Raw genomic sequence first — 27,521 nt, forward strand, 5'->3', positions numbered from 1 at the left:
ACTAATATCTATGTTATCGACAGAATATGCAGCACAACACTATTGAACACGACTACGTAAATTGGTAAAAATGAAAAATACTTAATAATGACTGGATCGAATGGCCAACAGCAGATTATAATATGACTACAGCATAAAAAGTATAATTAATAACACTTTTTGCACTTACGTACAGGGTTTAAGCAAATATATTAGGTTTTTGTTTACTCACCGATGGAAGCTGATGATTTCAGTTTCATTTTCTTTACGAGAAGAATGAGTTTTACACCCCACAATAACGCAGGCCATTGCTTGTTCCTAGGGCTATTTTTTACTTAAAGAGCACTGTGTATTTATTAAATTAACAACAAAAATATTACTCAACATGTAGCCACTTTTCAAAAGCACGCGCTGAAGTATAACGTAACTAAATTGTGTGGGCGCGTTTGTAACATTGTTTTGAGATTGGCAAGTTGGAACATTTGACATTTTATTTGCTTTTTAATTCGGTATAATAAAGATGACCAAAGGTAACCATTTGATTATTTTAAAGTGTGCGCAAGCCGACCTTAGCAACATAATATTTGTCTCGTTCTTTCCAACGGTTTTGGCCTATTTGAAAAAATAGGATAAGTATATGAGGGTAATTTAGATTCCTTCTATGCTTGTTCTTGTTCTGAGTGTCAGCATAAGTGAGAGACATGTGTTACCTACATAACGCCCCAAAAAAAATCGAAATTCGAATATACGTAACCCGCGAAAATTCAAAATTCGCGATACTTTTTAAACAGACCTCGTATGTATTAAAAAACACTTATCATGAAATCTCAAAAACTAAAAGTCGTATCTATTAGGCGAAACAAGCACAAGCCGAGGCTTTGTGTTTACCGTATCATGTGTGAATGTACGGAAAGTTCACAAGCACTGTTGAATAAAATCTTTTATTGTCCACTCGGGATTCGTAATAAATATGGAAATGCAATGGTGAATCCATTGCATTTCCTGAGATATACGAAACTTTTTTTTATATAATTGAATATTTTACAGTGCATGCGCGATCTGGCGCTACTCAACGCGCGTGTCATTACTCATTACACACGTATACGAACGCACTACCGCCCGCGAGCGCGGTGAATATTCCTTTGTGGTTGCCAAAAGCCGGCAGTTGGCAAAGCTCAGTCAAGCGCAAGCGAAGCGCTTAAAGCGGGCTTGTTCGAGGTTACATTCCGCCTACACTACGCAAATTCATGCTGCCAAGCCTATCTCACTCTAACTAACTACTCACAGCGTGCCAGCCCTGGTCCTCGGGAACTTTCAACAGACCGGGATGCTGCTCGCGGCCGTGCACACCTTAGCTAACAATATTTGGTACTAGTATCAGAACGAAAGTTATAGGTTACGCATATTGTTGTTTCTTTTGTTGCCAATATTATATTATTGTTTTATTTTGAAAGTTTATTTTGCAAATTTTTACATATTTCTTAAAAATATCAGTACTTATAAATACATATATAAATAATCTTTCACCTTCGGATAATGAGGCACCCGAGCCATGGCGCCGGTGGCTTGTCATTCAAAGTGAGGAATCTCCTTACAATATGTATTGTGTCTAGCAATACTTACTGCCTTCAGCGTCTGGCATCTGATCTCAAGGGCCAATTGAGAGCTTCTAGATATGTTGTCGAGGTTACTTTGGCCAGAAACAATAGGAACAGTCATTTTAGAGTCCACATCCCACATGTATGTAATCTCGTGTGCCAAGTGAGAATATTTTGATATTTTGCGTTTTTTGGACTTTAATAAGGTTACCGTCATGCGGAATGGTGACGTCTGCATATATTAGCCGGCGACGTCAAGAAGTATTGCTTATTGGCAACAATAGTCTTGCCTGTAATAATAGACCGATCCCAGTACAGGACAAGACAGGGTAATAGGGTATAGTACGGTAATATACGAGTATGCGTGCAAAGTAGCACTTGAGGACTCGTAACATCATATCGAAGGGCATTCTGCTGGTGTATGATCTTAGCTACGAGGTTTTGTTTGTGCAAGTACTCGCCGATAGTAAAAAACGAACAACTGAAAATCATATGCCTCATCGATTCACTTGTATGAGGGCATGCCCGACAGATATCAAACCGTAACGTCCTTCAAGATGATTTTTTATGAACAAACCTGATGATCAATTATTTAGATTAGTAGGTACTGAATACAGATTTCTAGTGAGCATAACTGTTAATGTACGATTTAAAATGAATACAGTACTCATATTTTTTTTTGTTTCAACCGAAAGCATTCCTCAAACTCAGTGAAAAGGAAGAGGTATTTGTGTACGAGTGCTTACTCTGTTATGCTGCGCTTATATACTACTCGTGTTTGATTTGCCCTGTATACACTCAAATTAAGGACTGTCAAATTTTAAATTGGCTGGGCGAATCCTAGGAAAGTGTAAGCATCTGATGAGTTAAGATTTTGGGAAAATTAGTTTATTTCTGGGTATGTATTAGAGACCGTTCAATGTCGAAATTTGAATCAGTGTGGGTTTGGTCGATGGCTATCGACCTTTGTCTATAAATAGCGCTAATATTACACGTAAAAATTGTTGGTTAAAACCATTTTCGTGGAATTTTCATGTTGGAATGTACGAAATTATATGCAAATCATAAAAAAATTCAAACAAGCAAAGTAATGATAACATATTGCATAAAATATACATTGAAGTATATTCTACCGATAGACACGAATGCCCATATAAACTATTTGTTCAAAATCGGGAGATACAACTAAAGTTTGCTGCATCGCTAAAACATCAATCGTCATCTAACCAAACTTTTTTTAAAACATGCGGTGCTTAAACGGTTTAAATACACAAAACAAGTAAAACGTCACATGCACTCTAGATTTTACACCGCAAGTGACACAGTATTACACATATTAATACTCTGTTTAGATGAGAAATAAGTAAAAAAGATAAAATAAAAAAGTGAAATAAAATGAACACATATGCATTTAATTTACCTCAAAATATGTTTACAGAAAACAAATAATTATTAATAACAAGTATATATTTCAAACAAAAATCGTCAAAACTAAAACACAGTTTTACTATATTGTAATGAAATCTTCTGTTCTCTAATTTGAGGTGAATAAAGGTCAAAGAGAAAAGAATGATCACAATCCGATTACCAGTTTCGGAGATATTTGTGGACAACATACATACCTTGATATATTACATAGCTATGAAAATTTGTATGTTTGGTTGGAACCTCTACAAGATTATAGTATGTAAATATTTTGCAGTTTCGATAATATTACATACGTTCGACGACATTACGAATCGAAGTGATAGTTTCCTTTTAAGTCGGTTAAAAATATCGAAATGGTTATACTATTTAATAAAATAAAACCTATTGGAACACGACATTAAATCTGTTTTCAGTCGCATATTTTACCTACAACCAGTTTCATAATGGAATATCTCTTATGTTTTTAGTCTATAATTGTCAATGGTGTTGCATAGAAATATAAAACATATTTTTTCTATTGTTATATTACAGGATTTTTACCTATTTATTCATTTAAACAACAAATAATTTGACATCCAGGTTTACATTTAGACTAGAATAATACTTATAATAATATAAGTGCAGCTTCGTGCATAACTAGAAGTTGTCAATAATGACACCATACTAGTCAGTTTATATGGATTGCAGTTTAATTTAGTTGAACACAGTGAAAGTTCGGAACGCCAAATCTAGTACGTAGTACATATATATCGATGCATAAATATGACATTTAATTTATGTAATGCATTTCTAATTGAAATTTACTATAATATAGTATGGCGCAAAAAACTTGGGTACTGAGTTACCTCAGTACCCAAGTATTTTTTCATAATCTGAGTACCTCTAAAAATTGGTATCGCATTGAACATCTATATCATGTCTTGGAGCGGTTTATTTTGACATTAACTATAACGGTACATTAAACTGTTTTGGAAAAAGTATGTAATTTATATTTTCTATCCATAATAATTGGTATAACAATAAGAGAAAGATATCGTTGCAATAAAATAAGAATCTAATATCCAAGAAGCAAACATTCGACACAATAATATTTTAAATTCGTAGCGTGTTGCAGCCCCTACAGCCGAGACTACTTACAGTGCTATAAAAGGGTAGTTTTAAAAAGAATACCAATATACTTATTACTTAAATAGTTTGTTTACAATGGGGCAGACGAAGTATCCCTTGAAAAAATCTTCTTACCTAATCAGTTGCATTTGTACGTTATTTATATTAGGCTCTAGTTATATGTTGTCGACGTATATTGTAAATTATTATTGTTAAAATACTTCATGCAGTTTAAATTGAATACTTATTGCTAGTAGCGTTGTTAGCGTTTTTAGATTTTGGGCTAGTTGAGCAAACGATATATTTATCAGGCATAATAAATATTAATAACCAATTTTGAAATGTATTTTGATTTTACTACTCATTTAATAAATACGAACCTGTTGGTGATAAATTTTGATTACTCTGTCTTCAAAATCAGTATGCCTAGTAAAGAAAAATTCCGACGTCTAAGTTTTAAATATTGTGGCAAGATAATGTACAAAAGTGTTTAGAACCAAATACAGCTTTTGTATTGAAAATATTGTTTTTTATTGTATTCGTACTCTGGTTCTAATCTCAATTCTGTACCGGTATTGTTTTAAGATTTTTCTTTGTACATTTCTGAGCGCACTTATTTATTCTGGATAAATAGAGTTTAAGTATTGTTATCAGAGCTGTCTTGTATTTTTGCTGCAGTTACAGATATCTCAAAGAAAAAAGAGCGGCATTCGTAGCCGTTTCCGTTAAATCTTAGTGCCTCTTTAACAAAACCTTATATTGACTTAGTCAGAGTTTATTATTTAACTATTTTACATTTTTTTTTTAATAAGTTAAATTACCATATAGCTGAATATATTATATAAAAACGAAACGATTTAATTATTCTTATACATACATCTCTTTTCATTGTGGTGTTGCGAGGTGCACTTTGATATTACGAAAATTTTATTGTTTTGATTTAAAAATCTACTCTTAAGGACTTTCATTACCTAAATTGAATACTAGTTTTTAAAACCATAGTTTCTATTCTGGACGAGATACGTGTTTGCATCTGCGGATATTTATTCAGATTCAGCATATCTCCGATTATCGCGTAGTGTGTAATAAATAATAATTGTCAGCGTAGCGCCTACTAAACCCATACGTTACAGTATTGGCATTATGCTTTATCTTAAATTTTAATCTAACTTATATATTTTTAAATTGAAACTACTAAACCTTATCCTTTGTTGAATTTACATGATATTCATGGAATATAGATTATTCCGTCAGTTATGACCAAAGATGATGAGTTTTACAAAACGTTATGTCATAACCATGTTTCAATTAAACTAAGAATTGTCGTCTGTGAATCCGATGTCGTAGCCATTGCGTAGCGTTTTGTTACCTCGCTACGGTGCTACGGATAAAGTTTCGTAGTCATATTGATAATGACCATTTTGTATCAGGAAATATAAATAATGATAATAAAGTAAATTAATTATTAATTGGAGGTGGTAAGGATTTTTTTTTATAAGAAATAAACAACGAATAATGTATTATACTTTATCGAGGGTAAAGCATAAAGGACGATGTATAGTTCCAACTAGCCGGGTCCAATAATTCAGTTATGGCTGATACTATTACTATGAAACGTGATATTCATATGTATTACCGTTATGATTTCTCCGAAACTCACATGAGTGCATGGCGTCCACTTACGGTATTGTATATGCGATTTTAAATTTCATTAAATTAATTGTGAATAGTGCCTGCCTACAATTTTATGAACATATTTTATTCCTTTGAGCGTTGCAGGAAGTCGCAGTTTCGTTAGAAATTAGATAGTGTATGCATTATAAATTCCACCTTAAAATATTAAACTTTCTCTTAAGTTGAAATTGTTTAATTAAAAAATATGTTTGATATATTTTTACAGTATCTGGAGCTATTATAAACACCCGATAATTAGATGACGAAATACATTAATTTGCTAAAATACTTGCCAGCTATACATTAAAATTATTAAAATTCGCTATTATTCGCAAAGGGTGCAGCGTTCTGATGAATAAATATAAATAGGTACCTGACAATATTTTATTATAACTGATTGAAAATAAAACCACTGAATGTGTTGCTAATTTGTTAGTTACTGGACTGAGCATCGGCGGTACTTGATTGCGTAGCGTATGTTCGAGGGCGCGTAATGCCTTCGACAACTCGAAAAAGACGCGCGCTTATATACTTATCTCAGAAAGCATCGTCGAGCCACACAATAAAGAAATTTGTTCCGGGACGTGAATACATGAAAACAATTGTAATTTTTATATAACATACAGTATTATGCTGGACGTAAAGGCAGCGCGTTACTCGCTAAGTTAAAATGTAATATACAAAGATGTATCCCCGGGATAATTATAAAGGAAAACATAATTGACAATCAAACAAGATAGCTTCATATAACGGTAGTGAAATCCGTTTGTAATGATAATTTTCTTTTGCAGACCGAGAGACAAGTACATACATTTAATTCGGGACGCACACTACCAGCCGGATAAGCACATAATAAGTTCGACACCGGCGCGTGCCGAGGCCGCCTGTAGCTACGATCTCGATGCCACGGACACCGCATGGCTGAAGCTGCTGAATGCGGAGAGGGCGCGGGCGGGCGCCTCGCCTATCACCGAGGACCAACTCGAAAAGGTCATTGAAGAACTTGAGGTGAGTGACCATCACACAACCATTTCTTAATCATTCATCATACATTTTTTGTCGCACACTTGCTAACTTTAAGCTGGAACTTTATAAGAAAATTGAATTCGCTAGGTATATTATCCTTATGGAATCCAAGCTATATTTAAAATTTATGTACACATTGAAATATTAACGGCATGGCAATAAATGCGTTTAAACAACGTGAAGACATTTATTTAATACCGGGATATACTCGTATTTTTAAAGCTTATGATGGATAAATAATTTGAAACACAATTGTATAAAACAAGCTGTAAATAGTAATTTGGTTTGCACATTACATCGTTGGATTCGCAGTAATCATAAAAAAATATCCAATATTATTCATTTTATGCATCTCATGCTGTAACAATGTTCTTTGTAATAATATAATAATTTAGTTTCTGGTTAACGTAACTTCGACGTAGAGATATTGCAATTCTCAATTGAAAAAAACATTGACAATCAGACATTTAATAAAACGAGACCTGTTACAGCACAAAGGAAATATTAATATATATGTATGTGGGCTAATAGAGTCCTTTCATTGTAATATCAATGATTGCGACAACTTAATTGATTTTGCGGTTGAACAAAGCTACACGGGCACGTATTCATTTTAAATCTATCGCTTTTTGGCTACAACCAAAGGATACTACAAATCGCTAAATCGCGAGATTAGATTTGGTTTCGCTGCCTTTTGATTGCGTAGTTTTTAATAGGTTGTCAAAACAACACCTGTAGAGGATTTTCTAAATAGTTAGATTATATTTTTTTCTTTTAATATACTACTGCTATATTGTAATGATCTACTAGATTGTTCAAATAATAGTTTATAGATTTATATAGAATTCTCAAATATTCGGCAGGAACTGTACATTAATATTTTGTGACAAAAATAACGAAAAAATAATAAATATCACTGCGAAGAAGGCAGATAATGAGGTACACTGACGGCATACTGAAGGCGTAGGGACGAGAATTATTACTTACTGGGAGAAGTTATACAAGTCATTTATAGTTCTAGAAAATAATACGTATATTCAATTGATACTACATACAAATTGTCAGCATCGTACGCATATCAATAATATTATGATATTTACGCGACCATCAAACCTACAATAATGAATAGCCCCGTTATAGAAATTAAACTTACAACGTTACTCTAATTTAACTCATACTAGCTCCGTGCTCTATAGCTGTTAGTGCAGCTAACCTATTGCTAACACAATATTAAGGCAAAATACATAGTGGTGCTTGCCTCTGTAGCATTGTTGTAGTATGTTACGGTATAATGTAGATATGTATTGTGTTACGGTTTCAACCCCCTTGTCGCGTAAAATGATATTATGTTTCTCCGCTTATTATTACGAGTTAGTTATTAGTCTGTTTTTTTTCTAAATCCTAGGTCACAGGCCTAGCGTAGCAGGCGAAATATGGACTTGATAAGTTTACCTAACCATAAAAAAGTAAACGGAGTGATGCTTTGTACGTTCATAAAACATTCATTTTATAGAGTTGACAATTTTGATATTATTAAATAAAAAAAATTACAATTACTCAACGTATTTATTTCTGAAACACGGTTACAATATTGATCTTCCAACGAATGTGATTTATTTCGCGTTCGATACTTTTTTAATTCTATTCATGGGCGGAAATGAAATGAATGTATGAATTTTCAATTTTCTGCGAAAATATATTCGTTAAACACCATTTTCAATTTCATATTATAATTGTGAAAATAAGTTTGTGTTTTCGGGCACAATGAAGTGATATAAGGTAAAGGAAGGATAGTTGCCCCACTTTTAAAAAATGCTCTGTGCTTAAAAATATATACATTTTAATGTTGAATTCAAAGTGTATATTGAAACATTAGCCCGTTTTTATTTAAATAACTAACATAGGTTTTGAATAAATCTTGTTTTATTCGACCCCTAAAAAGTAGGATACTCGCCTTCTATTGCGAATAGTACCTTAACGTCAAAAATGGTTTAGGGGATACTTGCCTCATATGAGGATAGATGCCTCTTGAGATTTCTTTCAATAAGTACCAATCAAAGTTAAATCATAATAAGTAAATTACAACAAAAATAGACTACAAAAAGGTAAGTAATTAGGTATATAAATTAATAAAAAAATAGTATTTATTTTAAAAATATGACTATGGGGCCGTTGAAGTATTACGTAACGCCATTAGCAGTGGAGGGGAGGTCTTGTAAAACGGTACGGTTCGTACAACACGTTATGTAACATTGTTTTTTTATTTATTTTAAAACAATAACAAAGTTATTTCAAAAATTGCGTTACGTTATACTTGAACGACCCCAATAATATTGTAATCATCATTGGCTTTACAATTGATTAATTTAAGTAGATATTTAGTATTCATTATTTATTGAGATCCACTATAAAGTAAGTACTAATTAGATATTATACAAGATTTAAAAATAGTATAATATTTTCAAGTTCAAAATTATAAAATTCGACAACACATAAGTTATGAATAAAACATCAATAATGGTTTCTTATATTTACGCGAATATTAGATATTGAAATCAAAGTATTTTGCGGATTTTATCGTGTTTTTTATATTATCATTTTTTTCCGACGTTTCGAAGACTTTGCAGCCTTCGTGGTCATGGGCCGGAGTAAGGTGTTGGTCATCCGAAAAGTTAAAGTGACAATATCTACCTACATTTTACAGTTATACCACAATTTCTTAAAATTTTGCTTTTGGAGGCCCAGAATGAGTTCACAGTGTCTTGAAGTCTGGCAATCGGTCTTTTGGGTTACGTTTAAATTAAATGTAAAACAGGCTCCCAGGCTTGTACAAGCTTTCAACCATCTTCCCTACTGAAATTAGAATGTTTTATTTTTATTTCAATAGTATCAATAATCATCCTAGGCAGGAATCAGTGATCTCTGGCAAGGAATTGCGGCTTGTTCAGTCGCAAATAGATATTTGACTTGGGGCAACTATCCTTTTTGGTGATACGTGCCCTTTCTATTTGGGATCTTAATAAAAAAAACAATAAAGAGTAATAAACAGTGTAAATTAAACCCTTATGTACGCTAAAAAACAAAAAAAAAATACTGAAATCTTAAGTAATAAAAATATTCAACTGAGATTGCTTATTGATATAATTTCAACGCTCGTGAAAGCTAAGCTGCGGAATATATTTGCTCATATGGATAAACTACGTGTGCCTACTTCAGCGGCGTATGCGGCACCGAGGGATGCGAGGGGGTACTTTCGATTATGATCAACCGCTAATACTATGAGCAAGCGTATCATTGTGAATTCGAAGCTCAGGCATGTGCCCGTTCAAGGCAACTATCCGACTTTTACACTAATATCACTTCACGGTAAGCGGGATGCGAGATCTCTATGTTTTGTATGTTTGTATTTTTGTGTGCTGCTGCTTATGGTTAACATCTCAACGATAATATTTTACAATAGGGAGTAAGATCCAATTCTGCCCAGAGAAATTAGTTTTACGATGGAATTCCTCATAATACCACCTCATTGTTGATGCTATGAGCATAGACGGGGAAACTAATTGCAGAAACCAATCGGTTCGGTGATGTATCTCAGTACCGCTAAGATGGAGAGCGACTGGTGGTGTCGCACGAGTTGGTGGGCCTTGAATTTTTAGTGATATGACTAGGTTTCGAGAGACGCTTCATATAATCTCTGTCTTCAATTATTTTTAACCGAGCTAATAGGGATTATTGAATTATGTAGTATGTCCTTAACAGATACAAAATAAATAAAATTCAAACATAAAAGCAGAAAACGCTTTCTTTTCGCGTTTTAAAATAAAAATAATAGTAATAATAATTGAATTGAAATGTGTAAGTAAAATTTTTTGACAGTCGAATATGTACAAACGGGCCTGGAAGCCCAATCGGTTGCACAAAGGATGTCTTCGCAATTATTAAAATTAATTTCTTATAGCGCTCATAATATAATTGTGTGACGAACGACGTATAGTCCATTGAAATGTTACATTTTTTAGGCCTTACCTTGCGTTTTTTAGAGGACGCAATTTTATTTTTTTTGAAGTGTAGGGGGGGTCAGTCTAAAGCTAAAACCAAGTTTGTGGGGTCGCCACCCTTGTCCCACGGCCGCCATCTTGAAAATAGGCGTTGAAATGGTTTTTACGATGTATCTCTTAAACTATTTATCTGACAAAAAAAATTATAAACATTTTTGTTGCAAATTAAATTCTCTACAACTTTGGTCTAGTAACTTTTGTCGTAGAACTATAAATAAAAAGTTATGAGCGAAAATGTTAAGAAATTCAATGTTAAGCAATGTCCATTGCAACGTCATCAGAACGTGTGTTTATAAGGTTCATAATACTTTTTGTACTCTCATTAATACCCAAATACCCAAGGGACCATTAGGGAACAAAAGAACATCTGCCTGCTATTATTATTATTATTTCTAACCTCTGTTGTTGTAAGAATAGCTGATAATATTATGTTGAAGTTGTCGTTCAACTTATATCTTTTAGTTGTGCTACATATTTCTGTACGTGCGAATGTATTTTATTCGATTTCGAATGATTTTAGACACGATTTTAACTTTAGTGAAAACTACTTTTTTTTATTAGCATTTTGACTTTTAAAAGACTTTTAAAAGTCAAAATGCTAATAAATAACTTACTTACTACAACTTCAACACAATATTATCAGCTATTCTTACAATAAGAGAGGTTAGAAATAATAATAATAATAGCAGGCAGATGTTCTTTTGTTCCCTAATAGTATTTGGGTATTAATGAGAGTACAAAAAGTATTATGAACCTTATAAACACACGTTCTGATGACGTTGCAGTGGACATTGCTTAACATTGAATTTCTTAACATTTTCGCTTATAACTTTTTATTTATAGTTCTACGACAAAAGTTACAAGACCAAAGTTGTAGAGAATTTATTTGCAACAAAAATGTTTACACATTTTTTTGTCAGATAAATAGTTTAAGAGATACATCGTAAAACCATTTCAACCCTTATTTTCAAGATGGCGGCCGTGGGACAAGGGTGGCGACCCCACAAACTTGGTTTTAGCTTTAGACTGACCCCCCCTACACTTCAAAAAAATAAAATTGCGTCCTCTAAAAAACGCAACCCCAAATGTAACTTTTCAATGGACTAGTATGACGTTCATTTATTTTCGGCTTCATTCATCACACACCTGCAAATACGTACGCATGATTTTACTTTGTAATGTATATAAATCGTAAGTATCATGTTGCCTGTAATAATGTTATGATATTCCAATGCATTAACATTATTTTATTAATTTTAAGCATTGGTCGTTGTTGCATGAACGAATAATTATTAATGTATGTGTAAAGTAGTTTTAAGATTATAATAGTTAAAATATGATTACATGAATAGTATTCATATTGGTGGAATATCAAAACAAAAACGGTATTTTTTTCTTTGAAAAGAAACATTTATCTTAGTGACAAAACTTTTACACTGTACGATAAATCTTACATCTACAAATATAACATATCTAAAAAAAACAACAAAAAGCTATTATATCGTATTATTTAATATTTATTAATCATCCAATATAGGTTAGAAACCCAAGGAGGACGTGGTTACGAAATTAGCTGGGCCCTTATTCTGTATGATAGTGTAAACGCGTAACGCGGCCGTGTCATGTTATCTTCGAGAAATGTGCGTGGAATGGTATTCTGTAAGCCAAATTTCTATAGTCCTAAACATGATGCGTTGTGTTACGTGCTTGTTACACACTGTCAAAATAACGTGCGGGATAGAGAATAAGGCCCCTGCTTGTGTTTGTATCGACTGCACGTTGATCTTAAAGCGCGACAATTTATATAGAATGAAGTGCAACAAACTTGAAGCACCAAATCCTCTCGCCAACCCCATCACTCTTTTATTATTCTCGGTATTTTCTAATAATATTATTACCATTGTAATGTGGAAAGGATTGTTTTCACTTCCTAGGTCCAGTATTAAGTTTAATAGTCTTAATATCTTGAATTAAATACCTAATTTTTTTTTATTTATTCCATTAAATAAGTATTTTGGGGAATATCCTGTCACAGTTTGTTCAGTTTTATTATATCTCTGGACACGTACGTTAATTAGAGTATGTTGGAATATATGTTAGCTTTTTACATTGTTATTTACGCTCTCCCTTAGGCAAAACTAATCATTAAATGCTGTAAATTTTGAGGGACATAAAAATTGTGTTCAATGTAAAAACCTTTGGTTTTAGTGCCTCCTTGACCAGAAAATAATAGATAGATCTTTCGTTCTTAGTAAATAGTACATCATTTTCTAAAACATTTAGACCTCCATTTATAGATTTTATAAATAAATATACAGTCAAAAAGAAATTGCGCTATTTATGCAAAAAACGGTTTTCGATGCCAATCAAGTCAGCTGTTTATTAGGACCAATAGATTTTGTCGAACCGTTAGAGGAGTTGAGTAAGTAGGTGGTACTTTTAAGGTGAGAGATTGTATAAAATGGTTATCATACGTTTTGGAACAAATATGACTCCAATTTGCTTCTAAACATAATAAAATTTAAATTTAGGGTCGATTATTCTACAAATATGAATATAAATGTAATCTGTAAAAAACGCAAGTGAAAAATCTAAAACAAGTAATTTTTAGATATTTACCGCCGGTACAAAAATTATGACAAATATAACAATTATTTTATGTGTTACTTATTTTGATTTTTATAAACAGCGAATCGATTGGCATCAATAACTTTTTTGCATACATTTCTAAATAAGTACCTGTCGACCGTAAAAAAAACTATGAATGCACATGCAATATCTCACATGTCTTTTAAGAAAGTTTACTCGTAGCTAAGGCACTTACTGTCGCATCTGACTCATCCACTCTGTATCGATTTACAACACTCATTTTAATTCTAATTAAGGCATAATTTAAATAATGTTAAAGGACAAAAAAAATCGTATGTATGCTCCCAACATGTCGGTATTCTTGCGTTAGGTATTACCTTTAAGTATTATGAACCGTTTTCCTTTCATACTTCAAAACTGGTTTAGAAAGTTATAAATAAAAATATATTATATTTGGGACAATAATCAAGTATTGGAAACCCTCCTGAACCAGGTCCTTCGACTAAGCGTACATCTATATATATAAAAATGAATCCCTATTTCCTTTGCTCATGCCATCACGCGTGGACCGATTTCACATTTTTTTGTTGTTGTGTTTGTTATTGTCAGGAGAAGGTTCTTATGAAAGCATACAATCAAAAAATCGCGTGGATAATTAGAAAATTTAAGAAAACTTAACGAAAATATTAATTGTATATAATTGTCAATTGTTTGAAATAATTGTCAGCGATTGACAGAATGCGCGCTGCAAATTCATTGTTAAGACGGGACAACGTCTGTTGGGTTAGCTAGTACTTTATAAAGATCAGTGGCGAAAGGTGAAATTTTCCAAAAGGGAACCCTACACAACGTATGGGTACTAATATGCATTAATGTGGTCTGCAAATCATTCTCATGATGGATTCAACATGATGGGAAGCCGGCAGGACTCGGGTTATATTGACCCTCCGCCACTGATAAACATATAAATCTATGGCCCAATTATAACTTACCGAGAAACTGGATTCATGCATCTGGATTGCGATGGCGCCATTTCACAGGAAATTTAGTTCTTAAAATATTTTGAGTATTTTAAAAGTTGCCATCAAAACACTATTTAATGTATACTCCGAATTTGTACTTCAAATTGTTATACTCTCTTAATAAATCACTCAGGAAATTAAAGTAAACACTTCAATGTTGCTATTAACACTGCATAAAACCATTTAAACATAAATTTAACATGTAAGATTCATGTTATTGTGACATATATGCATTATTCACTGTATATTCCAGAAAATTCTACACGGTATGTTAATATATTATTTCAATGACATTTATCGCTCGATTTTCAATGAATAGTTTTATTTGTTGATATAAATACATTTTTAAAATAATAGGTTTATATTAATTTAAGCAAGCTGTAAACAATTTAAATTATTTATCAACGCGTTAGTTCCGTAAGCTCGCGTGTCCTTACGGCACCGGACGGCAACTTTTTAACTGAATATTGTAGTTATTCGCCGAGCGCGTACCTTCAACTGACGATTTTATATAAAATCCGTGCATCGGCCAATATCAAGCGCGTTAATTCCCCGTATCCATGTTTGTGAATATTGTTTAATACATTTCTAGTATTTGGTTATATTATAATTGTTATTGTTTTTGATATATTAATTCCCGTATTTGTTAACAAATATTTCGCTAATTGATATTTCATATAATATTCATGTAATCTAATATTTCCTAATTATTTCCTAGGATTTTCGGGACTTCATTTTTTGGTCGGCCGCCGGATTGTAAAAGCTTTATTGTGACTATGTACCCTAATGATGTTTTAAAATAGACACGTCATAGACTAACAAAATTGTACATAAAACAGTGCACTATTTACTATAGTCACATACCTGTACACTGTACAGCCCTAGCAGCTCGCATTGATGCGGCCCGAGCGTCGACCGCTTTCTATGACAGTCGAATAAAATGCATTTATTAGTTATTTTATTAGTTAAATATTGTATGCTTATTAATAACGTATGAAATGAAACGTTTTTTTCATTCACATTGGAGTATAATTTGTACATCGTCTAAAAGACAGGAAGACATTTTATTTATATAAATACAAAAAGTTTCTAGGCCGACTAGCCGCGTCAGTAGTTGGAGGTTGACTAAGTGAATGTCGGGCAATTACCTTGCTTTCGTCTTGCCAATATTGAGCTCGGACAACATATCTATGTAATAAAAACATAATAGATATACCCTAGTTTAATTTTAAATGGTAGAGAAAAAATATTATGACAAAGAAGGAGTTACCGCCATTATATTATTATAATTGTCATCAAATTGAAAATAAACTTTTTAATATTCATTTGTAAGGGCTGTGAAACAAACCTCGTGAAAATGTTACTTTGTATTTATAAAACAAAACTTTTTCTTTCTAAAATAAAAATATAATAATACATTGGTCTTGTTAGCTACGGCGCGGCGCGGCGTGGCGAAGACGATGTAGGCGGCGCGACGCGACGCTACGAAGCTACAACTCGTAGCCAATTGTAGCATTAGCTTATATGTGGCCTTCATATTAGATAAAGAATCGTTTCGTAGCATTGATTCTTAAGCACCGATTTTATGAATAGCTTAGCATCTTTAGTTCTTTAAGGGTTTAAAAAAAGATTGATGCATTCTGAAGGGCAGTAAATGCGTTTAATCAGTGCCGAAAGATTATATTTTTCAAAAGGTCAAGAAATACGCCTGTGGGGATAGCGTTATTTGGACGCAGCGTCACAGCAGTGAGTAAAAATTATAATTGAACTTTCATATTAAAACAAAACTTTTATCCGGTGTTCGTCTCCGAATCATCAAAGTTTCAATATCTACTTACATTTTACAATTATAAAAACTATTAACATTATTTAATTAATGTTTAATATTAATGTTATAATAACAGCCCTATCTACGCAGAATAAGCTCGCAATTGTCTCTAAGTTTGTCAGTCGGTCTTTTGAGTTCCTATTCAAATAAATGTAGAATAGGACCCCAGGCTTGTGCAAGCTTCTAACAATCACCTCTATTGAAATTCTGATGTTTTTAATTTCAGTAGCCTCGCGAATCCTCCTCGATCCTGTGCAGGAATCGGTGTTCTTGATCAAAGATTTGTGGCTTGTCTAGTCGAAGATAATGAATCAAGCCTTCTTTTTACTGTATATTATCTGTCCAAAGATCGAAATACGACTGTAATCCATAAATGGTACATTTCTGCACTCACCTCTATATGAATCTTGGGTGCTCAAGCCACACACATGTTTGTACGCGCAATGAGCATAAAAAGGAGGACACAGTTTTTTCATCACGAATTAATGTATAAATTTAGAAACAACTACAATAAAGTTTATTAATGCAATTTGTTATTGAAAAAAGTAACTGAATGGGGGTAGTTTTACATTAGTATATATTCGTACTTTATTTTATATCTAACAGAAGATAAGACTAAAAACAAATCGACCTGTGAAAACATTATCTAAATTAGTTGATAATTAACCAGATAATCATATTTAAAATATTGCTGAGAGCCAATGTGCCTGGTGGGGTTGTATGTCACAATCGCAGCATTTCGGCCGGTGACGTCACACCTTATTACCTGCATCTCTATTCTGTTTGACAGTTATCTCCTCCGCCAGATTTCAAAACTTTATTACTTATTTATTTATGAGTGGATTTTAAAAATCCCTTCTCATAGGTTTTGAATGAAAAATACATTTTTTTTTATTAATGTACGTAAATGAAAAAGAATGTCTACACATATATTATAGTAATTATAGTAAATAGCGAAAAGGCTAACTTTTTTAATACCATCGAGTGGAACACTGGAACTTGAATATATATTTTAACATCGAAAACTTACAACTTACCTCACATAGTTATCAGCTTACCTACACTTTGTATTAAACTACAGAAAGCAAGTTTTAAAACAATTTAATGGGCTAAGTCTTTTTTTGTGTTTTTAATAAGGATTTTTATTGATTTCAGTTCATTGCGTCACTTATAATAAATAATAGTTACTAAAAATCACTAACAACGAACAACAATCCTTTATATTTATAATGCAAAAGCGCGACTATGATGGAAGAATAAATACTAACTTGTACGTAATAATGCGGGAAATTATCATATCAGTGTTTTATAGTTGTGCTCGTAGTGCGTGCTGTACGAAAACGTAGGTGTAGGCGACCAGGGACGCGCGTGAGGTGTCACTTCTGGATCCAGGAATTGCAATCAGTGGTACAGTGGCCAGTGCAGCTACCGGACGCGCGTTCGGCGACGTCCGCTCGGTGCAAGCTGCACGGTGCACACCGTTCTTGTACAACTTGACACTCGTGCTTATATTAAGTTTCATTTAGTTCAATTAAGTTTTGTTAATTTTTATTTTGTTTGCGGTTTTTATTTTCCTTTTCGCGTATTGCGTGTGGTAAGCTGTGAGCTGTTCCGACTATGCATTGGTAAGACATTTGCAATGTACATTTTATCGTATGTAATCATTTATTACACTAATAGGCGGATGGTTATGAGACGGCACCTTGGTAAATTTTTTTTTATTTATTTTTTTATTTTCGCCGTGGAGTGCACCACTTTTCGATTGACTTTTGACATTTGTAATATCTAGACACTTTTGTAATATGATGTACATTATTGGCAATAACAGTGGTACATATCGAACATAATGTAGAATTAAACTGATAGCACATGATCAAACATGATTTATTTCTTGCACGCATTTTCTAGATTTTGGAATAATCCCCCCCCCCCCCCCCCCCTTAGGCGAAATTTTTAGGGCTAAAAGCGCGTCCATGTTTTCTAATTTTTGTATTTGTAAGATGTGGTGATCACTTAACAGCGGGTGGCCCACTTGCTCGTTTGCCAGTTTTTGATATTTGTTTCAGGTTATTAAAATTATGCAATAATGATAATTCATTAATCATCGATAAGGATACCGCCGCTTTTCTGTGGCAACGACGCTTATCATTAACAATCACAAGCTCATTTGCAGATATTCTGTATTAAAAAAAAAAAAAAAATGATGCGAATCACAATGACACTTAAAATCAAATTTCATCGGAATTCGCATTTTTCCACAAAACGAAAGAAAAGCGCATAACAAAAAAAAATATACTTCGGTTAGCACATAAAGATGACGCGGAAAGCGGGAGCGGGCATAGGGTAAATGAAAAAGTAGACATTTTTCTTTTCTAAAGAATATAAAACACACACACAGAAACCATATCAGTATTTTTGTTTAGTGATTTCGCTGGCGCTGCGGGAACAATCTGAGTAACGGCAGAGTAAGGATTCAGTTTCGGCATAGAAACGGTTATTAGTTAATGCCAGTGTGTCGGTGGTGCAATGTCAAAATCAATCCAAGTTTTTAAACTCCACGGCTTATAATATGTTTAGTATACTTCATTGATTCATTTGTTTATTGGTTACCTTTAATTTTTATATTTGTTTTAATATTAATGAAAATAAATACTACACGATTAAAACGTATTATAATGGCGGTGCACTAACAAAAAAATATATTATTCTGAGCCTATAAGTCAGGTAAAAACACTATAGGATATTAAATTTGATAGATATCCTACACGGCAGTAATTATGATTTGTTATAACTCGTCATTGTGCCGCACGGATATATGTAAACATCGGGTGACCGCCGGCCCGAGTCCCAAACGCTACATACGTCGTACATGCTACGCACGGCATACCAACTGAAACTTCGCGAAAGGCATCTTCGGCGTATTAGTCATGACTGCAGGCTTCTCCGCCGGAAGTGTCTAAGCTGTGGTTCACAACCGACCCTGCGCATTGCTGCCAAGCGCGGTCCGTCTCCTGTTGTTGGGGAGTGCTTAGAAGCCCCCGCGCACCGATGGACGTACGTTCATGGCGACAACGACGGCATATTAAGCTATTTTCCACGCTGCCGTCGATCCTGGAGGGCACCACAGTGTGCTTTAAGTCACACAAGGTGCACTAGCGTTGGACAACTCCCGACTGTCCGCCCGCGACGCTCTGATGGCAATTTTTTGTGTAAGGTTTACGTATAAAATATTTCATGGTGCAATATGGTTTAAAAGGCAGGCGTACGTGTCATTAATATTATGGTCTTAATATTGTATGCATGACCAAAATTGTATTATGTCATACTACTCATTATGTCGTAATAAAAAAAACATTTCTAGTTATTAAGAAATGCATTAGTATTTTCATAGAAATTAGGCGTTAAAAGATCTAAGATTACAATCGCCTTCAGAGCCTGAGTATATCTCTTCTCCTCTGCCAACTTCTTTTTATTTATTTCTCCTATCGGAGAAGTTACTTATGCAATTTCTTGATTAGGTTACCAGATTTAAACTAGTGCATAAAAAGCTATATTCTTTAGCCATACTAATAATAAAAATACATTGTCATAACATTTACTAGCAAAATGAAAAACAAATAGAAAATCCCAACGATAAAAAATGTCCATTACGCGTAGTGCAAGTAAAATCCAATTAATAAATGCTTCTCTGATCGTTGGTTTTCATTCATTTAAGTATGAAATCTATAATGTATTGCAAGAAGTAAATGAAATTGTATCATAATATATCATGGATCTCTTAATAAACTCGTATTCATAATAATGAATTTCATCCTCATAATGCACGAAGAATTTATAATAAAGTTTTTTTTAAAGCAAATAAAAGTAATATTTATGTATTATAATAAATATGTCTACATTAATGATGCAAAGCCTTTGCGTAAAACTTTTACCGTAAAGAAAGCCTGTCGGTTAGAATTTCTGAGAATTAATATAATAATCTAATATATATCTAAAATATCTGAAACTTAATGAATAATTGATACGATTTACGTACTCGAACATCGAAATGTCAGCGTATTTCGACCGAAGGTTGGCTTATTGGTTTTGTGTCAGATCAGTTCCCGTATTGTAATTGTATGGGAGTAAGCTTGTTACCTACTCGGACATCCTGATCCGCTGAGCTGATGTCAATAGACGACTGTATCGAATTTTGTTTAGTGTATAGAAATGCTTTATGGTGTTTAATGTTTGTGTACCTATAAGTCGTCCCAATAATCGTTAAATAATCGAATGTAAAACGCCCGAGCTTATCCGCTATCAGAGAATATCGCTCTCTATATTCGAGAGCTGCATGTGAGAATACATCGCCTTATATCGTACTCAATAGTATTCTTGCTGCCATGGTTGCCTGCATTTGTTTTGGCATAAACGTTTCTCATCGATGAAACTTAGTGAGCCCGAATCCCATTTCATCATTTAAAGAGCTTTTGGACGCCTGTTACGTTTTTAGTGTTGGATTTTTTTTTTAATATTTGACACTTACTTTATTATATTGGTCACCAATTTGGAATCGGTAACTAATTAAAATTGCTAGCTAAGCTAGAAAAGTACGTTAATAAATGTACAAAAAATTGTTCAATTTTAAATTCCTTTTTGGTTTTTAATTCTATTCGAATACGGTTAAATAATTTCTCAGTGTTTTTATGAATTTATCTACAAGCACCGGTCAGTAGCCATCGATATCCATATCGAGACTCTATTGAAACATGTAAGTGAATCCAATTTTGGGTGTATAAATTGTACTTAACTAAAAGGAAATCTTCCCTTGCGGCTTATAAGGCATAACAACAGGTGGGGTACAACGGTCTCCATTGTAAATAAAGTCGGTATACAAAAACGGATATCGTTACAGTAATGGTTCATTTAATAGTAGGTAAATTCTGCGAATAATTTGATACCTCGTTTTATTTATTGATTGACATGGCTAAAATCCTAAATCCTTCAATCGGGGAAATTATTTGTCAGTGGATTGTCGAGTAAATGGTAGTGGAATACGTTGTGGTGAAATAAGTATACACGTGATACACACAGTTGTATAGCTGAATCTTTGTCGGACTTGGATGCTTTGGTATTGTGGGGAACGCAATAATGCTGTGTCCAGACATCATAGCATCCCGCCGAGCCTAACCCCAATATCACTGTGTAACCGATACGCTCAGTGTGCACGGAGTCACGGGTGATACGTATCCGAACACTAACTCGAACAATTTTTAAGTGGAGGCTACACTCACCGATGTGTAGACAACAAATTTAATCGTAAATAACATGTGGTGCAACTTACATGTCTTATTCTAATATACAAGACTTTTAAATTCAAAATAGACCAATCCTTCTCTTGTTAAAACAAATTCCAATAGGGATAGGCAGAAAACCTGGGTACTCCCTTTTTACCATGTGTACTCTCCGTCATACTATGGGCCTTAGAAGGTTGAAGGTCACCCAGAGGGCAATTGAGAGGGCTATGCTCAGAGTTTTGAGGAGATTCGCAGGAGAACCAAAGTAACGACATAGCCCTTAGAGTTGCGAAACTCAAGTGGCAGTGGGCAGGACACATAACTCGTAGAACTGATGGCCGTAGGGGCGGATAAGTTCTGGAGTGGCGACCACGAACCACGAGAAACGAGATGGATGGACGACCTGGTGAAGGTCGTCGGGGTTCAATGGATGAGGGCAGCCCAGAACGGATACCTATAGCGCCCAATCGGGGAAGTCTATGTCCAGGAGTGGACGATTCCCGGCTAAAATGATTCCGTCCCATAAATTGATAGGGGGCCAACCTATCACCATGTCAGGCACGAGTTCCAGATTTCTAACTGTAACTGAGCAGAATAACCCAATATTACTTTCCCCTGCTGGGATTCGAAACCGGAACTTCAGAACGGTGGTCGTACAAAGTACCAAATACATTTCCGCCCCCGAAGTAGTGGTACAAGTCAGTTTTTATTCAAATATTTAAAAAAATCTATAAAGCACTTTTCGCACAGACAGATTCTATACCACAATACATTTTATAATATAAGTAAACTGACATCTCTTAGTTGCTAAGTTGTTCGGTTTAAAAACATATTAAAAAAGCTCGGATCATACACGTGGGCTGGATGTTCGGGGTGATGTTGACTATGGCACGATTCATGAACCTCATGTCGAAACGTGGAATTGTTCACGATTACACACATACACATAGTTGCAAAAGTGGCCATCTCCCGAATACGGAACGGTGCTAAAATTTCGTTTAAAAATAAAAATTTGATAGATCGGCTCTTGTTGCGTGTCAATCTGACGAATAAATGTCACCGTCCACGCGACACGTAACGTAGCTTGGAACCTAACTCATTTTTTGTCAGTTTCTACCGCAATTCGCGATTGATTACATCGTAACGCAGCACAGCATAAAAAATTATAATAATTATATATATATATATATATATATATATATATATATATATATATATATATATATATATATATATAATATGTATAACAGTATGTATCTTTGAATTATTGTATTTGGAATGAAATAACAATGTACTGTTAATAAGCAATGTGTGCTAGTCTAATACGGTTGTCAAATGTGTTCACTCTATTGAAAATATAAGTTCCTATTCGACGGAAAACCTGGTTTACTTTCCACACTTACTCTGCAAGGGCGACTCGAAGCCCAACATATATATATATTAATACTGTGTATATATACACATACGTATTTAAAAGTTCCTTTTTGTTCCACAATCTTAACATGTTAATAATATAATTTTTTGGCATATCTGTTTTGTTCATTGCGTAGGAACACACTTTGTGTGGGTGCGTGAAATTCGAAATTCCAATTTTTATTCCTCTCCGGTGTCAATCACGTTAGGGTTAGAATTGGTCGAAATAATAATCTATTGCTGTTATTCCGACAACGCTTTGCCTTTGTTTTCAACCGCGCTAGAGTTTGACGTATTTAATGTTTGATATGTACAAAAAGAATATATTTTTATTTTTTAGTTTCGTTTGACAAGGCAAATACTCTGTACCTCTCGTGTACTCTGTGCAATGTATATTTTACAAAGGAATCGGCTATTGCAAATAAAAACGTAGCTCTTTGTCTATAATGTTTTAATCGATACATATTTTGAATCCATTGAAAAATATGTGTATATTTTCTGTGAAATAAAGCGAAATATTCAAACGGATAATATATAATTAAAGCATTTTTGGTCACTACTAAGTACTATGTCAGTTATTAATTGAGGGCTTAGTCGCGTCGTGGAATGGACAAAAATCTACACCATATGACTCCAAAATATTTCACGTAATTTTTACATAAATATTTTTATTAGCCTTGTTATGAAATATAAACGTGTACGTTTCCAGTTTGATTTTCGTTTTGAACAGTGAAATACTTATTATGATATGGAGAATAATAGATATCATGTATGTCCAAAAAGTTTTAAGTATCGTCATCATTATAGCCCGTTGCAGTCCACTGCTGGACATAGGCCTCTCCCAAGGTACGCCAGAGAGCAGGTCTGCTGCTTTACGCACCCAGTCGCTGCCGACTCTCTTGTAAATCGTCCCGCCATCTGGCTAGCCACAGAGAGACCCACGGTACATTTGCCAAGACGCGTTCTGCACTCCAGATCACGCTTCGTCCTCATACAGATCACATTCTTCCGCGTTTTGTCCTTCCGAATGGTCTTATTAAAACAAAATATTTTTTTAACTATATTGTATCTAATTGATTGACGAGACGAGCTAACCGCTCTGTTGACGGTAATCAGCACCGCTACGCACTCAAAGTGAGAATTCGGCAATTACTTTTGAATGAACAGGAAGAGAACAAAATAAATATCAATATAAAATGATTTTCATTTTACACGCGCTAATGCCACTACTAATACTCTAAGATAATTAGCTGCATAGGCATTACACTTTTAGTCAGAAATACACTCATGCACACTCCATTTTTTTGTAAACAGTAATATTATCAATAAATCAGTAAATTTATTGATAATATTGCTGATTTATTGATTGATAATTAATCAGTAAACTTAAACCGAGAGGTTTTGTGAAAATATTCGTTATTAATGGCAGATTTTTGGTCCAATGTTAGCAGAAGTAAAGACGAATACATACTCGTAAATGAAGCCACATGGTTTCATTTAGTAACACAATGTCAAAATGACCTTTTATATATTACACAGTGTAAGTATTTTATATACTTATTTATTTATTTATATTTCTTATATGTTAGGTACACATTGGCCAAATGTGTAATATACTTAGTATGTATAATTTATTGCGTATTTGTCGTGCTTAAATGTTTATGTAAGTTGAACATCATTTAGTAACACAATGTCAAAATGACCTTTTATATATTACACAGTGTAAGTATTTTATATACTTATTTATTTATTTATATTTCTTATATGTTAGGTACACATTGGCCAAATGTGTAATATACTTAGTATGTATAATTTTATGCGTATTTGTCGTGCTTAAATGTTTATGTAAGTTGAACATTATTTTTAATGTACCTTTGATGCACTTATCATGATTACCTTTACACCACTAACGTTGACTTGTAAAGAATGCTTTCGGCATTAAGTGCGCCTGTGAATTAGTGTGTAAGGTACTAAATAAATAAGATGAAAGTCTAGTAAAATGCTTACACCTAGCTTCCCTTTATCGTAGCAAATTTAAATCTGAGCTGTTTAGCTTCCGAGTAGAATGATTCATTGATTCCACTAACAAATATTTTCTTGTTTCGCGCACTTTAATTTCGATTTGGAGGGTTTGAGTTTTTATTATGATAGAGTTTTTATTTAATTCAGCTTAGTACATTTAATATTCTGCATCCTACTTTATTACTTATTCTCTGTGAAGAGAAGGATTTAAATATCAGCAATATTAAATAAAACGAAAAATTCAATAAATATCGGAAAGAAATATGAAATACTTCGTCATAGGATTTATGCTTTTAGAACCATATTATAAGCTTTGCATAGGGAATTTTTTATTATAAATATGATGTTAGTTTTTTTATAAGCATGAAAGATAAGTCAATAATAATCACTTGTGTGGATAATGTTATATAATCATCAGTTGCGAAGGGCCCATATAACCCGATTCTTGTCGGCTTCCTTTTTTATATAATTCCTGTAATGAATTATATTTCTGAATCTAATCATTAGAACGAATTTCAGACCGGATTTATACATATTAGTACCAATATATTCTGTCGGTGTCCCTTTCGGAAAATTTAATCCGTCACTAGTGATAATCATGAAATTACATCAATGGAGGTCTATCCATTTTTTAGTTACTTGGAATTTTAAGTACTATTTTTACCCCCGATCAAAAAAGAGGGATGTAATAAGTAAGGTATTTTACACCGTACTATAAATTGATGCGCCGTAGAACATTTATATTATTTATATTAATTCTCGCGAAGTGACAATTTACGTCTAATAAGTACTAATTATTTATTAGATTTTCCAGCAGACTTAACACTACGATAACAATATATAATATAATAACACTATGATCATATGTCGTCAAATAGTGTGGTTGGTGTATTAAATTCGTTTTACTTTGTGATCGTTAGAGACCGGGTCATATGAATTTGCATATTTGGATTTTTTTGCTGGTTTTTGCATAAAATCACAGAACGGTGCGTATTTTGGCCATGTTAAAGGAGTTTCTTTTCCTTAGGCTAATTAACAATAAGTGGAATATTACGTTGCAATTTTATCGACCAAGTTTATTATAGTGGTTAAAAGCTTAAAAATAACCCAGAATTTATATTTTGCTCAATAAACAGTCTTATTAATAATATAATATAATATCAGTCCTGTATTATAACTGCCCCACTGTTGGGCACGGCCCTCCTCTACTACTGGATGGGAATAGGACTTATTCCACCACGCTGGCCGAGTGCGGGTTGGTAGACTTCACACACCCTCGAAAATTCCTAATAGAGAATTTCTTAGGTATGCAGGTTTCCTCACGATGTTTTCCTTCACCGTTAAAGCAAGCGATAATTCACAAAGAATACACACATAATTTTTAGAAAAGTTAGAGATGTGGGCCCTTGCGATTTGAACCTGCGGACATTCGTCTCGGCAGTCCGTTCCACAACCAACTAGGGTATCGCCGCTTTTCTTAATGAGGTGTGTTATTTTTTGCCAGAACAATAAGCGTCAGCTTAGCATCCAAGTGTATGGAAAACAGAAAATCCGAATATCACTTTTCCCTACACGGATATCGCACCAGAGATCTCAGCGCGAAAGTTATACGACGTACACAATAGGTTCATACAACTACGCCACTAAAACAATCTAGTCCTATTGCGATTATTAAATAAAAATAAATAGTTCATTCTTTAGTACATTAAGTATTGTCCTTTTGGTTTTAACACATGTCGAACTTCAGAAGGTTTATTTTAATTTAATTGCATTCCTCTTACTTTGACAATGAGTGTATTTCTGATACGAACTAAGTGTTCACACTTCGTGAATTGTCCTAGGACCAGGAATCGCTCTATAGGTTTAATGCCTGTACCGAGGCTAATCTTTACGCGAAACTCAAATCTTATTGAGGGATCAGTGCCGTGTATGCCGCTGTTGTGGGGTTTTATTTTTGTGTTGTGGATTTTGATTTTATCTCGTACTCTCATACTCTGTTACAGGTGCATTTTGCGTGTCTTTCCACGGAATAAAAGTACTATGGTGTTTGGGGGCCGCTCAAGTATTACATAACGCAATTTTGCGGGGAGTAACAGGGGCGGGAGGGGGTTTTCGTACAAAGCGTTATGTAACATTGTTTTTTTTAATTAAAAAAAATAACAAAGGTATTTTCTGGATAAAAGGTAACTTTTGGCGCTATCCAGCCAGCCTTACATAAAGTCTTTAGAAGCACTTATATTCAGTTTTGAGACGCTGTATTAAGCTGTTGCTAATACTGAAGGTTTTAATTATTTTGTACTTGAAATTTGGCTGAGTACAAAATAGCTTAAATTTCCCTTTGCGTATAAATTAGTGTAGGCCCCATAGAAATTGTTGTAGCCGATTGATAGTAAGTCGCAGCAACCAGACGAAATATAGAAATCACACAGCCTCGTCATGCCCCTCTGTCGTCCGAACGTTCATGTTATTCACATACAGTTAGCTCTGGACCAATAGAATGT

General features: G+C 33.8%; 1 protein-coding gene across 3 annotated transcripts in view; it reads left to right on the forward strand.

The window, feature by feature from the left end:
• Positions 1-27,521, forward strand: part of LOC115445608 (PHD finger protein rhinoceros) — a 65,705-nt gene that overhangs the window by 19,644 nt on the left and 18,540 nt on the right. For all 3 annotated transcript variants that reach the window (XM_030171936.2, XM_030171934.2, XM_030171937.2), the window contains exon 4: positions 6,578-6,794. In XM_030171936.2, coding sequence (XP_030027796.1) covers positions 6,578-6,794 — 217 coding nt within the window. The remainder of the gene's footprint in view (positions 1-6,577; positions 6,795-27,521) is intronic.

This window comes from Manduca sexta, chromosome 27 (genome assembly GCF_014839805.1).
Source record: "Manduca sexta isolate Smith_Timp_Sample1 chromosome 27, JHU_Msex_v1.0, whole genome shotgun sequence".
In the NCBI taxonomy this organism is placed as follows: Eukaryota; Metazoa; Arthropoda; class Insecta; order Lepidoptera; family Sphingidae; genus Manduca; species Manduca sexta.